Source organism: Coregonus lavaretus (genome assembly GCF_964263955.1).
Source record: "Coregonus lavaretus genome assembly, chromosome: 2".
In the NCBI taxonomy this organism is placed as follows: domain Eukaryota; kingdom Metazoa; phylum Chordata; class Actinopteri; order Salmoniformes; family Salmonidae; genus Coregonus; species Coregonus lavaretus.
In genome coordinates this window covers 35602824-35622121 of record NC_139989.1, presented here as the reverse complement: position 1 = coordinate 35622121, position 19298 = coordinate 35602824, and the positions used below count along the sequence as shown (strand labels likewise).

The 19298-nt window shown below is 41.3% G+C and overlaps 1 protein-coding gene across 1 annotated transcript; it reads right to left on the bottom strand.

Annotated features, from left to right (window-relative positions):
• Positions 1-572: 572 nt before the first annotated feature.
• On the bottom strand, positions 573-7251 carry LOC311138933 (uncharacterized protein; the record flags this gene model as incomplete). The annotated part of the gene is made up of 8 exons (XM_084173747.1): positions 6952-7251; positions 5142-5435; positions 4621-4944; positions 4271-4402; positions 3885-4023; positions 3690-3748; positions 849-987; positions 573-717 (listed from the first exon to the last, which is right to left on the bottom strand). Exons 1-8 carry the CDS (start codon positions 6992-6994, stop codon positions 573-575), a joined length of 1275 nt encoding a protein of 424 aa, XP_084029873.1. The 5' UTR covers positions 6995-7251.
• Positions 7252-19298: the final 12047 nt, after the last annotated feature.

Below are 19298 nucleotides of genomic sequence, written 5' to 3'. Positions count from 1 at the left end.
ATGTCCACCAGAGCTGTTGCCAGATAATTGAATGTTCATTTCGCTACCATAAGCTGCCTCCAACGTCGTTTTAGAGAGTTTGGCAGTACATCCAACCAGCCTCACAACTGCAGACCCTGTGTATGGCGTCATGTGGGCGAGCAGTTTGCTGATGTCAACATTGTGTACAGAGTGCCCCATGATGGTGGTGGGGTTATGGTACGGGCAGGCATAAGCTATGGACATTGAACACAATTGCATTTTATCGATGGTCATTTGAATGCACAAAAATACCGTGACGAGATCCTGAGGCCCATTGTGAGGCCATTTTCTTTTAAGGATATCTGTATTCTCAGTCATGTGAAATCCATAGATTACGACCTAATGAATTTATTTCAATTGACTGATTTCCTGATATAAACTGTAACTGATTCAAATCTATGAAATTGTTACGTGTTGCATTTATATTTTTGTTCTGCATCAACATGCCTATTACAAGTCCTCCACTCATAGTTTGCGTATATGTTGTCATCTTCTTCATAGTCATTCTCCCCTCCAGCTTTACATGAAGCGAGCTGCTCCAAGTCTAAAGACTAATTGTCTTCATCATACATATCTTCAGCTAAATCTGTCTCTGTGAATGTATCTGGATTTTCATAGACTTCCTCATCTTCCTCACCTGCCTCTGGTCCTTCACCTTGGTTGTTTCCACACTTGTTCATGGCTCCTGGAGCATTCCTGAGGATGAATACAAACATTTGAGTTACTTGCCTGGATGTCAAGTCAGGATCTTGGCACAGGGTATCCATTCATAACTGCTGACATTTTCAAAATAACTTTTTGTGGTAAGTTTCTCCCTTTTCACATACATGCTTGCATGGCATCCTTTTTTCATGTCTTCATCTTTGCTCTTATTGACGAAGATTTCTGCGTTGACATATTCCTCTTCATCATCTTCCTCACTCGCTGCACCCACCGTGTTTCCGTACTTGTTGATGCTCATGGCAGCTGAGGGATTAATTTATTTTAATTCATATAAATTACATCAGTGAATGTAAGCAGGAATAGCTATCATAAACAGTACCCCAAATAGAAATCATACACTGAACAAAAATATAAACGCAACATGTAAAGAGTTTGTCCCATGTTTCATGAGCTGAAATAAAAGATCCCAGAAATGTTCCATATGAACAAAAAGCGTATTTCTCTCAGATTTTGTGCACAAATGTGTTTACATCCCTGTTAGTGAGCATTTCTCCTTGGCCAAGATAATCCATCCACCTGACAGGTGTGGCATATCAAGAAGCTGATTAAACAGCATGATCATTACACAGGTGCACCTTGTACTGGGGACAATAAAAGGCCACTCTAAAATGTGCAGTTTTGTCACACAACACAATGCCACAGATGTCTCAAGTTTTGAGGGGGCATGCAATTGGTATGCTGACTGCAGGAATGTCCACCAGAGCTGTTGCCAGATAATTGAATGTTCATTTCGCTACCATAAGCTGCCTCCAACGTCGTTTTAGAGAGTTTGGCAGTACATCCAACCAGCCTCACAACTGCAGACCCTGTGTATGGCGTCATGTGGGCGAGCAGTTTGCTGATGTCAACATTGTGTACAGAGTGCCCCATGATGGTGGTGGGGTTATGGTACGGGCAGGCATAAGCTATGGACATTGAACACAATTGCATTTTATCGATGGTCATTTGAATGCACAAAAATACCGTGACGAGATCCTGAGGCCCATTGTGAGGCCATTTTCTTTTAAGGATATCTGTATTCTCAGTCATGTGAAATCCATAGATTACGACCTAATGAATTTATTTCAATTGACTGATTTCCTGATATGAACTGTAACTGATTCAAATCTATGAAATTGTTACGTGTTGCATTCATATTTTTGTTATGCATCAACATGCCTATTACAAGTCCTCCACTCATAGTTTGCGTATATGTTGTCATCTTCTTCATAGTCATTCTCCCCTCCAGCTTTACATGAAGCGAGCTGCTCCAAGTCTAAAGACTAATTGTCTTCATCATACAGTGGGGAAAAAAAGTATTTAGTTAGCCACCAATTGTGCAAGTTCTCCCACTTAAAAAGATGAGAGAGGCCTGTAATTTTCATCATAGGTACACGTCAACTATGACAGACAAAATGAGAAAAAAAATTCCTGAAAATCACATTGTAGGATTTTTAATGAATTTATTTGCAAATTATGGTGGAAAATAAGTATTTGGTCACCTACAAACAAGCAAGATTTCTGGCTCTCACACACCTGTAACTTCTTCTTTAAGAGGCTCCTCTGTCCTCCACTCGTTACCTGTATTAATGGCACCTGTTTGAACTTGTTATCAGTATAAAAGACACCTGTCCACAACCTCAAACAGTCACACTCCAAACTCCACTATGGCCAAGACCAAAGAGCTGTCAAAGGACACCAGAAACAAAATTGTAGACCTGCACCAGGCTGGGAAGACTGAATCTGCAATAGGTAAGCAGCTTGGTTTGAAGAAATCAACTGTGGGAGCAATTATTAGGAAATGGAAGACATACAAGACCACTGATAATCTCCCTCGATCTGGGGCTCCGCGCAAGATCTCACCCTGTGGGGTCAAAATGATCACAAGAACGGTGAGCAAAAATCCCAGAACCACACGGGGGGACCTAGTGAATGACCTGCAGAGAGCTGGGACCAAAGTAACAAAGCCTACCATCAGTAACACACTACGCTGCCAGGGACTCAAATCCTGCAGTACCAGACGTGTCCCCCTGCTTAAGCCAGTACATGTCCAGGCCCGTCTGAAGTTTGCTAGAGTGCATTTGGATGATCCAGAAGAGGATTCGGAGAATGTCAGATGAAACCAAAATATAATTTTTTGGTAAAAACTCAACTCGTCGTGTTTGGAGGACAAAGAATGCTGAGTTGCATCCAAAGAACACCATACCTACTGTGAAGCATGGGGATGGAAACATCATGCTTTGGGGCTGTTTTTCTGCAAAGGGACCAGGACGACTGATCCGTGTAAAGGAAAGAATGAATGGGGCCATGTATCATGAGATTTTGAGTGAAAACCTCCTTCCATCAGCAAGGGCATTGAAGATGAAACGTGGCTGGGTCTTTCAGCATGACAATAATCCCAAACACACCGCCCGGGCAACGAAGGAGTGGCTTCGTAAGAAGCATTTCAAGGTCCTGGAGTGGCCTAGCCAGTCTCCAGATCTCAACCCCATAGAAAATCTTTGGCGGGAGTTGAAAGTCCGTATTGCCCAGCGACAGCCCCAAAACATCACTGCTCTAGAGGAGATCTGCATGGAGGAATGGGCCAAAATACCAGCAACAGTGTGTGAAAACCTTGTGAAGACTTACAGAAAACGTTTGACCTGTGTCATTGCCAACAAAGGGTATATAACAAAGTATTGAGAAACTTTTGTTATTGACCAAATACTTATTTTCCACCATAATTTGCAAATAAATTCATTAAAAATCCTACAATGTGAATTTCTGGATTTTTTTTCCTCATTTTCTCTGTCATAGTTGACGTGTACCTATGATGAAAATTACAGGCCTCTCTCATATTTTTAAGTGGGAGAACTTGCACAATTGGTGGCTGACTAAATACTTTTTTTCCCCACTGTACATATCTTCAGCTAAATCTGTCTCTGTGAATGTATCTGGATTTTCATAGACTTCCTCATCTTCCTCACCTGCCTCTGGTCCTTTACCTTGGTTGTTTCCACACTTATTCATGGATCCTGGAGCATTCCTGAGGATGAATACATTTACATTTGAGTTACATGCCTGGACTTCAAGTCAGGATCTTGGCACACGTTATCCCTTCATAACTGCAGACATTTTTTTAATCATTATTTTTAGTGGTAAGCAAATCCCTTTTCACATACATTCCTGCATGGCATCCTTTTTTCAAGTCTTCATCTTTGCTCTTGTTGACAAAGGTTTCTGCGTTGATGTAATCCTCTTCATAATCCTCTTCACTCGCTTCACCTACAGTGTTTCCATATGTGTTCATGTGAATGGCAGCTGAGGGATTAATCAGTTCAATTCATATAAATGACATCAGTGAATGTAAGCAGGAATAGATATCATAAACAGTACAAAACCATAACAAAATTAGGGTTGAAAAATTCCGGTAATCAAAATGTCCAAGTTTTCAAGAGATCCTGGTTGGAGGATTCCACATTTCAGGAATCTTCCAACTGGGAGTTCTTGAAAACCTGAGAATTGTGCAACCCTAATCAAAATCCTAATTAGAGGAACTAGAACTTACTTTCTCTTGGGTTTCTCATAATAGACTGCTCTCTGCTGTTTCTCTTCCTCCAGACTAGACAAGGAATTAGCAGCAGCAAGAGGAGGAGGAGCCCACCTATTGCGCCAGAGGCAATAATGGGGACTATAGATGCTATGGAGAGAAACAACATATTCAGCATCTTTCAGAAGACCTACATTTCAGAATTTGTATAGCTATCAAATTCTTCTACAATGTTTAAACATTGGTCTTTAAAAAATATTGTATGACTGATAGGACTGATAATATCTATATATTTTTCTACTCACAATCCTTAAATATGGCCTTCATGGTAATGCACTTGAGGAACATGAAACTAAAACTTATTTTACCTCGAATGCTGACTGTCAGCAACTCTGTCTTGGTAGAACGGAATGACCGGGTGGAGACGTTGACTCCATAGCTGCAGCTGTAGTTCCCCTGGTCTTTATACTCTGCAACAGGGAAGTGGAAGGAGGCAGAGTGGTTGACTGCAGGCGTAGTCTCAGTTCTGTTGGACCCAGAGAAGTCCAGATAGAAGAGGCCTCCAGGATACTGTGGCTGAATGGAGCAGGTGATGGAGAAGCTGTGGCCCCTGGTCACCTCTGGCCCCTGAAGTCCCCAGACCATCCATCCATTTGGAGCACTGAGAGAGATGTTGGGCTGTAGCAAGACGACTAGGAAAAGACAAGAGCAGGTTGTTAACGTGTGCACTGTGACTGCAGCATAACAATACTTTTTATAGCCAAGAAAACACTATGCTAGAATACATTATGAAGAGATATCCAAACTCTTGCATTAAATAATGTATAATCTCGGGAACCCAGTGTTCCTCTTGCTGATGGCGTTCACCCATTAATGTTTAGTTGCTCACCTATAACCGAAAATTCAACAGAGTAACTTTGAGTGGAGCTGAAGTCTCGACTGGATACCCTTGTCTGATACTGACATCGGTATGACCCCTCGTGGCTAAAGTCCACTTTAGGAATGTTGAAGGTGACAGAGTTGCTACTTGTGGTTTTGTCCATTCTGAATGAGGCTGAAGTCTTCTGCAAACTGAATGTTCCATGCAAGTGCTGTGTTGTGATGGAGCAGATGATGTCAACTCCTTTACCCCAAGCAACCTCTGTGGCAGATCTCAGATAGATTTGGGGCTTTGGGAGGGTCACTGAGAAATTAAGGTGTAATATAGTCATAATAAAGCCAGTTAAATAATTGTTTTGCTGTGGACCAGAGCAGAATATCTCACACCTCCCCCTTATATAAAAAAGTAGAACAACAAGCAGTTAGGGGCTGGGGTGGGGGTAGGCGAAAACAACAGCACGGGTTGTGAATGTACAGACGTGGTCAAATGTATTGGCACTCTTTCACGATTCACTCTTTTTCTAAAATAAGTTCAAATTGAAAAAACTTTTACAATGTATATGTTTGATTTACAACTGCATAGAACCCCCAAAAAAATCTAAACTGAAATTGAGATTTTCCATTTTTCAAAAAGTCCTCTTAACTCTAAACAAGAGATGGCAGTTGTGTATGTGGTGAACTATTAACCTACAGAGCCTTCAGAAAGTATTCACGCCGCTTGACTTTTTCCACATTTTGTTGTGATACAGCCTGCGTTTAGAATTAAATTGAGATTTTGTGTTACTGGCATAATGTCAAAGACTCCAGCCACCCAAGTCATAGACTGTTCTCTGTGCTACCGCACGGCAAGTCGGTACTGATGCACCATATCTGGAACCACAGGACCCTGAACAGCTTCTACCCCCAAGCCATATGACTGCTAAATAGTTAAATAGTTAACCATAAACTACCATGACTATCTGCATTGACCCTTTTTGCACCAACAAATTGGTCTCATTATATAATTAGTGTAATGAGAAAAGTGCTGAAGAGGGTGCGATAGAGAGCGAATACCAGACTTGAAACTGTTTTATCTCCAGTAGATATTGAGACATGGCTGCTATGCCTCTCTGTCACAGCAGCCTCTCTTTTGACTCATCACTTACGCTGCTGTTACTGTTTATTATCTATCCTGTTGCCTAGTCACTTTATCTTGAGGCAAGCCGAATGTCAGTGGCCGAAGTCTACACCCCTTCGTCAGTGATTGGTCAACAGTAGGGATTCTTCAATGAAGTGTTTGTTGTCGTTCAACAAGAGACTAATTGTTTTCATGCACATTTTTTCACTTGAGAAATACTGCACCAAACATCTTAGTTAGATGTAAAATTGCTCAACTAAGATCTCCTCAGCAAAAAAGGTGATTCTAACATGTATTGACTCAGGGGGGTTGAATACATATCTAATCAAGATATATTAGTGTTTATTTTTAATGATAAAAAATAAATAAAAAATGATATAATTTTTCTTCCACTTTGACATTAGAGTATTTTGTGTAGATCATTGACGAAAAAAATGACAATTAAATCCATTTTAATCCCACTTTGTAACACAACAAAATGTGGAAAACGTCAAGGGGTGTGATTACTTTCTGAAGGCACTGTAAATATAACCTTACAGAAGTGGGCATTGAACAGTTTTTGGCAGAAGAATTTCTGCAGTGCATGTGCAACAAGTTGCTCTAGCATCTACTAGTGATAGTTTGTTACAAAAACCTGTACTGCAAATCACATTTTTAGAAAATGTTTTAGTGCCCTCAACTGTGTGTTCGCAGTCTCACTCACCAATAGTAATGTCCATGGAGTTGCTGGAAGAAGAGCTGATCATTTTCTGACCATTCTTGGTTATCTGTTGTAGACAACTGTACCTTCCCTGGTGTGAAGATTGCAGACTGGACAATGTGAAAGTCTCACTGGTCTGAGTGGATTCAACTGCCTGGGTGAGTATTGGAGATCCACCCCTATATAAGTCAAAGTTTGCAGTGATGGCAATTCGCTGTGAGACAGAGCAGATGAACTGAACCGTTTCACCAGGTGAAAAAGCTGAATGGGAAGGCGTTTTAGAGAGGGTAGGTCTCTTCAGGGTTAAACCTGTACAAAAGTTGTGTGTATTAGTTATAAGACACAGACACATGTAGTACTCCATTCCACTTTCTGTCCTGTTCACGTTATTTTAATCTAAAGTAAACGTTGCACTTAACTGACCATACATACATTAAAATCACAAGCAGCAGTATTTCAAATAAATGTTGTCGTAACTGTCGACCCCAGGCTTTGTTTTTCATGTTTTTGCTTTTATCGCTCTGAACTGTTTGTACACTCATGTCACAAGATGTCTACAACATGATAAAACCACTCCCTACCTGAGAGGCAGAAAACACCAGCATCTTCACCATGATTACAGTCTTCAACTCCAAATCTTCTGTGTGAGCACTCTGAGAGGTGGCTTTCACTTCCAGAGCACTTCACATTATCCAGCCAGGTTGGTTCACTACCCTGACCAAAATGGGCAGCAAGTGGGGCACCTACAGTACTCCCACAACCCAGCTGTCCACACACCACCGCAGCATCATTCATATCCCAGTCGTCATCACACACTGTTCCCCACTGGCCACTGTAATAGATCTCCACTCTCCCAGAGCAGCGACCAAAACCATTGACCAGCCTGATCTGGGCAGCTTGGTAGCGGAAAAAGACAAACATTAAAGTCAAGGTCATTTACAAGGCACAGAACTGGGTGGTTTTTAGATGATGAAATTAATCTCAGGACATCATGCATTTCAGGATATCAACTATCAACAGATGTGTAATGAAAGAACTTGGAATGGCAAGACTATGTGACTCCCTTACCTGAGCAGACAACACCAGCATCCTCAGCATGACTACAGTCATGTATTCCAAATCCTCTGTGCAGGCACTCTGTGAGATAGCCTTCACTACCAGTGCATGCAACATCATCCAGCCAGATCGTTCCACTGCCTGGACCATAGTGTGCTTTACTTAGGACTTGGTTTGCACTCTCACAGCCCAGCTGTCTACACACCACCTCAGCATCTTTCATATCCCAGGAATCATCACAAACTGTTCCCCACTGACCACTGTAATAGATTTCCACTCTTCCTGAGCAGCGACCATTACCATTGACCAGCCTGATCTGGGAAGTGACTGTCAGGTAAAAATATATGGGAAGTCATTCATCAAAATTCACAGCTTTGGTTAATTTACCATCTTTTTTATGAATGTATTTAACAACTCAGCAAATGTATCTGATTTGTGCATCATACTACGATTTATTTTTCACTCAATGGGAAAAAAGTAATTGCCATGACTATCTCAAGGAGATTCACTTACCAGCAGGTAACACATTTAGAAGATAAACTAATAGAGAAAAACAAAGTGATGAAATTAGTGGTAGGCAGTGTCTCAAAATATATGATTGCAGTAAATGTACAACTGAAACCACTTGATACTATCCGCAAAATCAAACTGAAGACGAGCCAGCAGGCAGTTTTCTGTGGTTCATCACATGAACTGTCACAAGCATCAATCCACATGCTCAAGAAGCATGTTGTGTGAGAGATCATGTTGTTCTGACCTCAGTCAGAGGTGTGACCTCTTGTCAGATAGTTTAGACAGCACACTACAGCTCACTACCACTTCCATACACCATTCCCCCAGGGGGCAGCGGCAACCTTCTCCAAGTGCTGATCCTGGTTGATAAGCACTACCAGTTAAGGTGATCATCAGTGAGTGTCCCAGCTTGCAAGTCGTGAGGTGGCTGGTTTTGTTTGGTGGCCATGAGCAATGTTCTCTTTAAGCTTCGCGCGGGCACGCAGCTCCCAGAGGACTGCTGCACAGAAGAAATATCATCCCGCGCAGAGACACACGAGATGGAACTTTACTAGAGTTAGTTCACACTATCAACGTTTCCCTCTACTGTGGGAATTGTGATCAAATCAACACAATATTAGCCCCCTTCAATGCAACATACCGAAACAAAACAAACTATGCAAGACTCCATTGACAGGCAAGAGCGATCACGAGTAGATAAGCTTGTGTTGAGATCAAAGCGAAGAACCACATGTAGCCGCATGTGACATTTTTTTCATAGGCCTATTCTTTGCTAATTAGTGAGTTATTAGCCCAGTTATAGCTCATTTCTGGTTAGCAATGTGGGAGTGATTGCTTCTCACAAGAGCACAAAACGTTTATATTTCTAGCCATCTTTGAAAAGCGAGTCAGGTAAATAGCTTTTTTTATGTCTTAAAGGGGCAGTGTTGTATTTTGAGATAGGCTTGAATAAGCTAAGTAGCCAATAGGCAGAGGGTAGCATACACGTTTGTCTGATTTGCTGTAATAATAATAATGGTATGGGAATAATAATGCATTTTATTTTGCATCAAACATCAAACAACACAATACAACAACATTTTCAGTCACGTCCTTGTCTGAAGGACAAGTGGCTAAACAGATTAATATCAAGCCCTGCATGTTTTCAAAAGTCTTGTGGAATGTAGGCCTACATTGAACGCCACACATTGGCTGCTGCTGTAGGCTGTATCATGAAACAGCTATTTCAATAATTATTTCCATGTTCAAATGTAATGGGATTCATTTTCTCCATTGTTTTTGATGGTAGACCACTTTGGTAGGCATACATTATGAACAAATAGCCACAGTAGCGTACTTGGCCACTGTTCAAACTGACTTAAAGTGGGTACAGCCTCAGTGTTCACAGTAAACATGCACCGGAAGTTGCACAGAATTTTCACAACGTTCAAGTTTGCGCTCAGCAGAAACCTAACATTTGTTCAGTGGCTAAAAAAAATTGAGGGACATTGGCCATGAGGCTTTTCATTTGTTTTTTAGTCTTTAGTTCGGGCATGCCTTTTGTATTTTTCCTTCTTGTACATATTTAGATTTTTTCACCATCTGAACCAGCAATAATCCGCTTGGACTGGCCGAATAAGAGGTCGAGAGAGACAGAGCTGGCCCTGGACCAAGGTAAGGTTGCTGTCTCCCTACATTCAACACCTAGGTCAGGGGTAGGCAACCCTGTTCCTGGAGAGCCACAGGGTTTAACTGACCTGGAAGTTGTGTTGAATTTAGTCAATCACTGAACTGATCAATTAGCTCAGTTGGTCAGTTCAGTGATTGACTAAATTCAACACAACTGGTCTTTCAGGTCAGTTAAAGCAAAATCCTGCATACCCTGTGGCTCTCCAGGAACAGGGTTGCCTGCCCCTGGCATAGGTGTTGAATGTAGGGAGACAGCAACCTTACCTTGGTCCAGGGCCAGCTCTGTCTCTCTCGACCTCTTATTCGGCCAGTCCAAGCGGATTATTGCTGGTTCAGATGGTGAAAAATTCTAAATATGTACAAGAAGGAAAAATACAAAAGGCATGCCCGAACTAAAGACTAAAAAACAAATGAAAAGCCTCATGGCCAATGTCCCTCAATTTTTTTTTGCCACTGAACAAATGTTAGGTTTCTGCTGAGCACAAACTTGAACGTTGTGAAAATTCTGTGCAACTTCTGGTGCGTGTTTACTGTGAACACTGAGGCTGTACCCACTTTAAGTCAGTTTTAACAGTGGCCAAGTATGCTACTGTGGCTATTTTTACCATCTTCTGTGTGACAAATGTTTTTTTCACATGAAACTTTAGTGAGAAATAACACAGAAAAAAGCCTATATTAACTCACTTCAGTTTGTGTGGTAACTCCCACCCTACCCCTGTACTTAATACCTCCTATTCATCCAGATACTCTGTAATGTTGTAGGCTTGGCCCTAATGTATGTGCTCTCTGTCACCTGGAGCTGCATGGCAAATGGTCAAGGAACACAAGGAAAGCACAAAGGACAATGCCCAAGGACAAGTCAGCCCTTCTCCCTCTGAGGGGCCAAGATGCATCTCTCTGTTACAGTATTCAGAGGACTGACTATTGAATGGGGTGATAGAATAATACTATGTTATCCATGTCTGGTATCTATCTGAAACCTGTTGACTGAGGATAACTCTGACGCTATCTATATGGATGTATGATCTCTGTGGTAACTTGTATCTGTACAGTGTGAACTCTGAATTATTATGTTTTATTCCCCTGTAGCTCAGTTGGTAGAGCATGGCGCTTGCAACGCCAGGGTTGTGGGTTTGTTTTCCACGGGGGGCCAGTATGAAAAATGTATGCACTCGCTAACTGTAAGTCGCTCTGGATAAGAGCGTCTGCTAAATGACTCAAATGTAAAATGTATTGTCTTCTCAGGAATTCTGTCTTATTTACATTGGTCTCACCCCCCACACACACCTTTAAATGCTGTGACACCCTGTGGAGATTGGACCTGGGAGTGTTTAGGTTACTGTCAACTTGGTATCGTTTGATTGGTCAATGGTGGTTGGTTTTGGGTTGAGAAGGTGCCTTTGTTCTCTCTCTTATCCTGTATCCAGTCCATGGAGGAATGTTGTATGATAAATTCTCATTTCCTAGGTTTCTAGGCTTCTGGCCTACAAGGCATCTCTTTGTCCATGCTTTGTCTAGAAGTATGCTTTGCAATGCTTGTTAATGATTGCAACTTAAGGTTTATGGCTAGTATGTGAATCCATTCATTGTACAATGTTAATTAAATATCTGCCTTTGATATACAGTGCATTCGGAAAGTATTCAGACCCCTTGACTTTTTCCACATTTTGCTACGTTACAGCCTTATTCTAAAACTGATTAAATAAATAAAAAAAATCCTCATCAATCTACACAATACCCCATAATAACAAGGCGAAAACAGGTTTAAAGAAATGTTTTCACATTTATTAAAAAATAAAAACAGAAACACCTTATTTACATAAGTATTCAGACCCTTTGCTATGAGTCTCGAAATTGAACTCAGGTGCATCCTGTTTCCATTGATCATCCTTGTGATGTTTCTACAACTTGATTGGAGTCCACCTGTGGTAAATTCAATTGATTGACAGGATTTGGAAAGGCACACACCTGTCTATATAAGGTCCCAGAGTTGACAGTGCATGTCAGAGCAAAAAACAAGCCATGACGTTGAAGGAATTGTCAGTAGATCTCCGAGACAGGATTGTGTCGAGGCACAGATCTGGGGAAGGGTATCAAAAAATGTCTGCAGCATTGAAGGTCCCCTAGAACACAGTGGCCTCCATTATTCTTAAAGTGAAGAAGTTTGGAACCACCAAGACTCTTCCTAGAGCTAGTTGCCCGGCCAAACTGAGCAATTGGGGAAGAAGGGCCTTGGTCAGGGAGGTGACCAAAAACCCGATATCACTCTGACAGAGCTCCAGAGTTCCTCTGTTGAGATGGGAGAATCTTCCAGAAGGACAACCATCTATGCAGATCTCCACCAATCAGGCCTTTATGGTAGAGTGGCCAGACGGAAGCCAGTCCTCAGTAAAAGGCACATGACAGTCCGCTAGGAGTTTGTCAAAAGACACCTAAAGGACTCTCAGACCATGAGAAACAAGATTCTCTGTTCTGATGAAACCATGATTGAACTCTTTGATCCTGAATGCCAAGCGTCACGTCTGGAGGAAACCTGGCACCATCCCTACCGTGAAGTATGGTGGTGGCAGCATCATGCTGTGGGGATGTTTTTCAGTGGCAGGGACTGGGAGACAAGTCAGGATTGAGGGATAGATGAACGGAACAAAGTGCAGAGAGATCCTTGATGAAAACCTGCTCCAGAGCGCTCAGGACCTCAGATAGGGATGAAGGTTCACCTTCCAACGACCCTAAGCACACAGCCAAGACAACGCAGGAGGGGCTTCGGGACAAGTCTCTGAATGTCTTTGAGTGGCCCAGCCAGAGCCCGGACTTGAACCCAATTCAACATTTCTGGAGAGATCTGAAAATAGCTGTGCAGAGAAGCTCCCCATCCAACCTGACAGAACTTGAGAGGATCTGCAGAGAAGAATGGGAGAAACTCCCCAAATTCAGGTGTGCCAAGCTTGTAGCGTTGTACCCAAGAAGACTCCAGGCTGTAATCGCTGCCAAAGGTGCTTCAACAAAGTACTGAGTAAAGGGTCTAAATACTTATGTAAATGTGATATTTCCGTTTTTTTTTAAACCTGGTTTTGCTTTGTCATTATAGGGTATTGTGTGCAGATTTTTATTGATGAGATTTTAGAATAAGGCTGTAACGTAGCAAAATGTGGAAAAAGTCAAGGGGTCTGAATACTTTCCGAATGCACTGTAGAACATTCTCAGACCAATTCTTGAAATCAATCGTTTTGAATTTGTATTGCACAAATGTAAATATAGCTGCGAGCAGCAATGAACGGGGTTCACAGGATGACAGAAAGGACACAACATCAGTTGGATAACAAAGCAAACACTTCCCTTATGTGCAATCAGTGAAGGCTTAACCATCTTTCAGTACTATAAGGATGACGCAAGTGATGTTTAGTCTAGTGCTGTAGGTTGGTTATCTTTGAATGCAGCAGGTAATCATTCTTTTATTTTAGAATTTTTTAGAACCTGGACGACGCTGGGCCAAATGTGCGCTGTCTCATGGGTCTCCCGGTCGCGGCCGGCTACAACACAGCCTGGGCTCGAACCTGGGTGATGCCTCTAGCACTGCGTAGCAGTGCCTTAGACCGCTGCGCCACTCGGGAGGCCCCAGGTAATCATTCTTAAAATCGTCCTCCAGTGTTTTAAAAAACTTTTACTGTTGAAAAGCAATATCCCAAGTATAAATACAGTCAAGTAAACACACTAAAGGGTAAAAAAGCTAGCAAATACCCATAGACTTCCAGTCATTGCTGCTAGCATGCTAGCAGATACCAATACACTTCCAGTCATTGCGCTAACGCTAGTTAGCATTGGCTCACAAAACTACCTCCAACTTCCTTCATACTGGACATAAATGGTGTCCACGAGTTCATCTGACTCTGGGGAAGTTGATATGCCATTGTGGACTGGATTTGCCAAGGATTTAAATGGATTTTGTGATTGATCAGTAACTCAGTCATCTCATTCCTTAGCTTTTCTAAAACTAAGTTAAGAGATGTACCATGGTACTATTTGTGTTATTTGGATTTATGGTTCATGAGAATACATTTTTCAAAGGTTTTCCAACATTTCCAAGGTGGAGGAAAATCTATCCTGATGGACCTTATGGGTCCTTGAGGCAAATTTGTTCAGCATGAGGACAGACACCTACATACAGTTTCAAGTCTCTAGGTCAAACGGGGTGATGGATATTAGGGTTTAAGTGAGACTGCTTATAACAGCGCCCCCATAGGGCAATCGGTGCCATCGATGCCATTCTTTTTGATCAAGTAACTCATGGCCTCTAGTTTCTGTGTGCAAATGTATTTCTAAAAAATTACCAATCTATGCTTCATTTATTTGACCGCTAATTACTGACCACATTAGATGTCATTATTTAAAATTGTATTGGATGGATATTTGGATTCGGAATTTAAATGTATTAAAACATATTCTAAAATGTGTTTGTATATAAAATCAATATTAAATTAACTGCCTGTATCAATTATCTATAAATAAATATATTAATATAAATATAATATAAATATATCTAGTAGAAGTCAGTCTTTCCTTCTTAGTCAATGATATGCTTGAGAAAATCAACCCCTTTACTAAACATTGATAGGTTATTTGACTACTGGCTGGCGATTTATGATAGTCTGGACAGATTACTCTATTCATTCTTCCCCATTACTGACAGAGACTCAAATCTTTACTTGAGATTCAAAGTTTTGAAACTTTAAAGGTTCAAGCAAATCTCCCGTTGACATTGATTTAGATTGACATGAACATTTGATACACATTTCTCTCAACTGAATGTAGGATTCATCCCTGAGTACTTGTATCCAATATGCAGCCGTTAAAAACATATTAATTTCAAGCAAAGCAGTGTTCTCCCTTTGCTGACAGATATGAAATTAAATTGGACGTTTTGGAAGTTAAACTCACCCATTGTCAGATAGAGGAGACTTCTCAATATTTGTATCTTCATATCAGAAATAAAGGTATTTTCTCTTGTAGAACTGAACAAGCTTTCTGGTGAAAGAGTGATGACCAGTCTCTGTCGCAGACTGTCTAGTGAATGTAAGATGTTACTGTATATGAGGACGCATTTCCTGTGCACAGCTCCTCTGTCACTTCCTCATTTGTGCTGTTGTATCTAGGGTAGACCGTTTTGTTGCCAGTGAAGCCCATGTACCCTGTATGATTGATAGACAAACCAGGGAGAATCAAAAGCGAGAGCATAGCTTGATGGTCTTGACCTAAGGAAGTGGATTAGGAAGGCAAAGGCCCAAAGTAGTGAGTCGAGAGTCACACCTTTTTCTTCCCAATGCTCATATTATTTTAATGGTTGGACCTCGTCTCACTTGGTTGAACACCTTCTACTCCTCTTCTAAGAAGAAGTAGAGACATAAAAGCGGAACTCCAAAACATGCACTGAGGATTCAGTTCAGTTCAGTGCAATCACCCAACAGTTTGACACATAATGCTAGCTCCTCAACAACACTGGAACTGATCAAAGACACAAAAAGTGACACCCCACCAATGCATACAAAAACTACAGTTTGGACTTTGACCCAATGCATCAAATATGCTGAACATTTTGATTGGTTACAGGTGCTTCTACACCTGCATTACTAGCTGTTTGGGGTTTTAGGCTGGGTTTCTGTACAGCACTTCGAGATATTAGCTGATGTAAGAAGGGCTATATAAAATAAAATTGATTGATTGATTGAAAAGGCAAAATAAAATAAAGCAATACCATATATGACTGTAAGTCGCTTTGGATAAAAGCGTCTGCTAAATGGCATATTATATTATTATATGATTATTTCATATGTCTACTTGTATATGTTTGAGTTTAAGTGTCAACTATAGCAACTGTAGTTGTCACTATTGCATCTGAATTAGTACTATTTAAATACATTTACATGTCACGAAGGACCAAATCAATGTGTTGATGGTTGCATACACTTTATTGACAGGTTGCATACAGTCCACTGTTACTTTTCCTAAAGGTTTTGATAAATGTCTTCATTCACGTCACGTGCTACAGCATTATCATAGGCAGAGACATTAACGTAATCTTCTTCCTTGTCTTCACTGTTCATTTTCTCATGAGACCCCCCACAAACATCCTTTCTTTGAATGTTTCCCTCCTCGTTGTCATAGACATCCTCTGATTTCCCATAGCTGTGCCCTTTTTCCTTCCCATTCTTCTTTTCACCCGTGACTCTCTCCAGACTTCTCTCGTAAAATACGTTTTCAACATTTACATAGTCCTCTTCCTCTTCGTTTTCCTCCCCTCTGTTGTGTCTGTTGTCAATACCTGTTGCATAACAGTTTGCTCTTGAATATTTGCAACAGCAAACTCTAAATTATGTATCAACAAAAGTCTTTAGGCCGATTTTGAGATGCTGCTTAGCTTAACTTTTCAAGCTCAAGGTGTAAATCAAGTTCAGATTCAGAATTTGAGTTTACTGTATAGTGATATCACTTACATTCTCTCTGGTCAGTCTCTGTAGATGGCTTTCTGTTCCTCCTTGTCCTCCAGCTGACTAGACAGATGACAAGCAGAAGCAGAAACAGCAGTGCTACCCCACCAGTCCCTCCAGAAACAATGATGGGGACCATGGACGCTGAGGAAAAGGTAGGTATTTCAAGGCTGAGACCTACAGATCAAGACTTGTAGATGGCAAATTCATATAATATAAAAACAAACAAAAATGTGATATGAAGGATGATAAGTCATGTTACAATACTAAGATTGTTCTCTCTTTGGGTGAATATCACGTAAAAGCAATTTTTAATAACTTTTTTTAAAGCATGTGTTATTTTACCTCTAATGGTGACAGCTAGTTCATTATTAGCCGACCTGAATGACCGGTTGGAGACGTTGACTCCATAGCTGCAGCTGTATTTCCCCTGGTCTTTATGCTCTGCAACAGGGAAGTGGAAGGAGGCAGAGTGGTTGACTGCAGGCGTAGTCTCAGTTCTGTTGGACCCAGAGAAGTCCAGATAGAAGAGGCCTCCAGGATACTGTGGCTGAATGGAGCAGGTGATGGAGAAGCTGTGGCCCCTGATCACCTCTGGCCCCTGAGGTTCCCAAAACATCCCTTCATTTGGAGGACTGAGAGAGATGTTGGGCTGTAGCAGGACCACTGGAAAGAAAGTAAACAGCAATTTGACAGTAATGTCATTCCATATTCACACCTTGTAACTGAGAAATGTGTGTGTGATGGACAAGGTAGTCAGTCTCCCGTCTCTATCAAGGCTATGAATCTTAAATATATAGATATCAGTGGAGGCTGGTGGGAGGAGCTGGTGGCAGGAGCTATAGGAGGACGGGCTCATTATAATAGCTGGAATGGAATCAATGGAACGTAATCAAACGTTGTTTCCATATGTTTGATGTGTTTGATACCATTCCATGTATTCCATTCCAGCTATGATAATGAGCCCGTCCTTCTATAGCTCCTCCCACCAGCCTCCACTGATCGATATAGATTAGGCAACACTTGTTTCCGAACTACCACCTCACCTTTAGTAACGTTGCTGTAAGGGGAGTTGATGGCTTGGCCGTTGGAGAGGGTTCTGTAGAGACAGCGGTAACTGCCCTGGTGTGAAGCATCCATCTTAAACTTTGTTAAAGTAGCCCTGGGCTGTGAGGATCCAACAGTCACATTCATGATGGAGTCTCCATTCAGATAGAAGCGGAATTCAACAGCATTACAGAGGATACGGGATGGAAGAGTGCAGGTGAGTTGGATCTCCTCTCCATGCAAGAAGGCAGAATTGGATGGGTCTGTGGAGAGTGAAGGCTTCTGCAAGACAACACCTGTTGGTCAAAGACATGTAGTTTAGTCAGGCAACAGAAATCACAACCTGGGGTGCCTTGAGAAAGTATTCACACTCCTTGACTTTTTCCACATTTAATTGTGTTACAGCCTGATTTTAAAATGGATTAAAATTGACATTTTGTGCCATTGACCTAGAAACAATACCGCGTAATTATGCTTTTAGAATTTTTTACTAATTAATAAAAAATGAAAAGCTGAAATGTCTTGAGTGAATAAGTATTCAACCCCTTTGTTTTGGCAAGCCTAAATAAGTTCAGTAGTAAAAATGTGCTTAACAAAGTCACATAATAAGTTGCATGGGCTCTGTGTACAATAATAGTGTTTAACATGATTTTTGAATGACTACTTAATCTCTGTACCCCACACATACAATTATCTGTAAGGTCCCCCAGTGAATTTCAAACACAGATTCAACCACAAAGACCAGGGAGGTTTTCCAATGCCTCGCAAAGAAGGGCACCTATTGGTAGATGGGCGAGGTGGAAGGGAACCGCTCAAGGATTTCACCATGAGGCCAATGGTGACTTTAAAACAGTTACATTGTTTATGGCTGTGATAGGAGAAAGCTGAGAATGGATCAACAACATTGTAGTTACTCCACAATACTAACCTAAATGACAGAGTGAAAAGAAGGAAGCATGTACAGAATACAAATATTCCAAAACATGCATCCTGTTTGCAATACGGCACTAAAGTAAAACAGCAAAAAATTGGCAAATAAATTAACTTTATGTCCTGAATACAAAGTGTTATGTTTGGGGCAAATCCAACACAACACATCACTGAGTATCACTGGCTTCATCAAGTTATGGTAGTGGAGGCTGCTGAGGGGAGGACAGCTCATTATAATGTCTGGAACCAAGCGAATGGAATGGCATCAAACACATGGGTCCGTCCTCCCATTACAACAAGCAAGTCCTCCCCAATTCAGGTGCCACCAACCTCCTGTGTGTTATGAGTATGCTTGTCATCAGCAAGGACTAGGGAGTTTTTTTTTTAGGAAACCTGGTTCACTCTGCTTTCCACCAGACACTGGGAGATTCATTCACCTTTCAGCAGGACAACAACATAAAACACAATGACAAATCTATACTGGAGTTGCTTACCAAGACACCATTGAATGTTCCTGAGTGGCCTAGTTACAGTTTTGACTTATATCGGCTTGAAAATCTATGCCAAGACTAGAAAATGCCTGTCTAGCAATGATCAACAACCAATTTGACAGAGCTTGAATTGTACAATCCAGGTATGCAAAGCTCCTCGAGA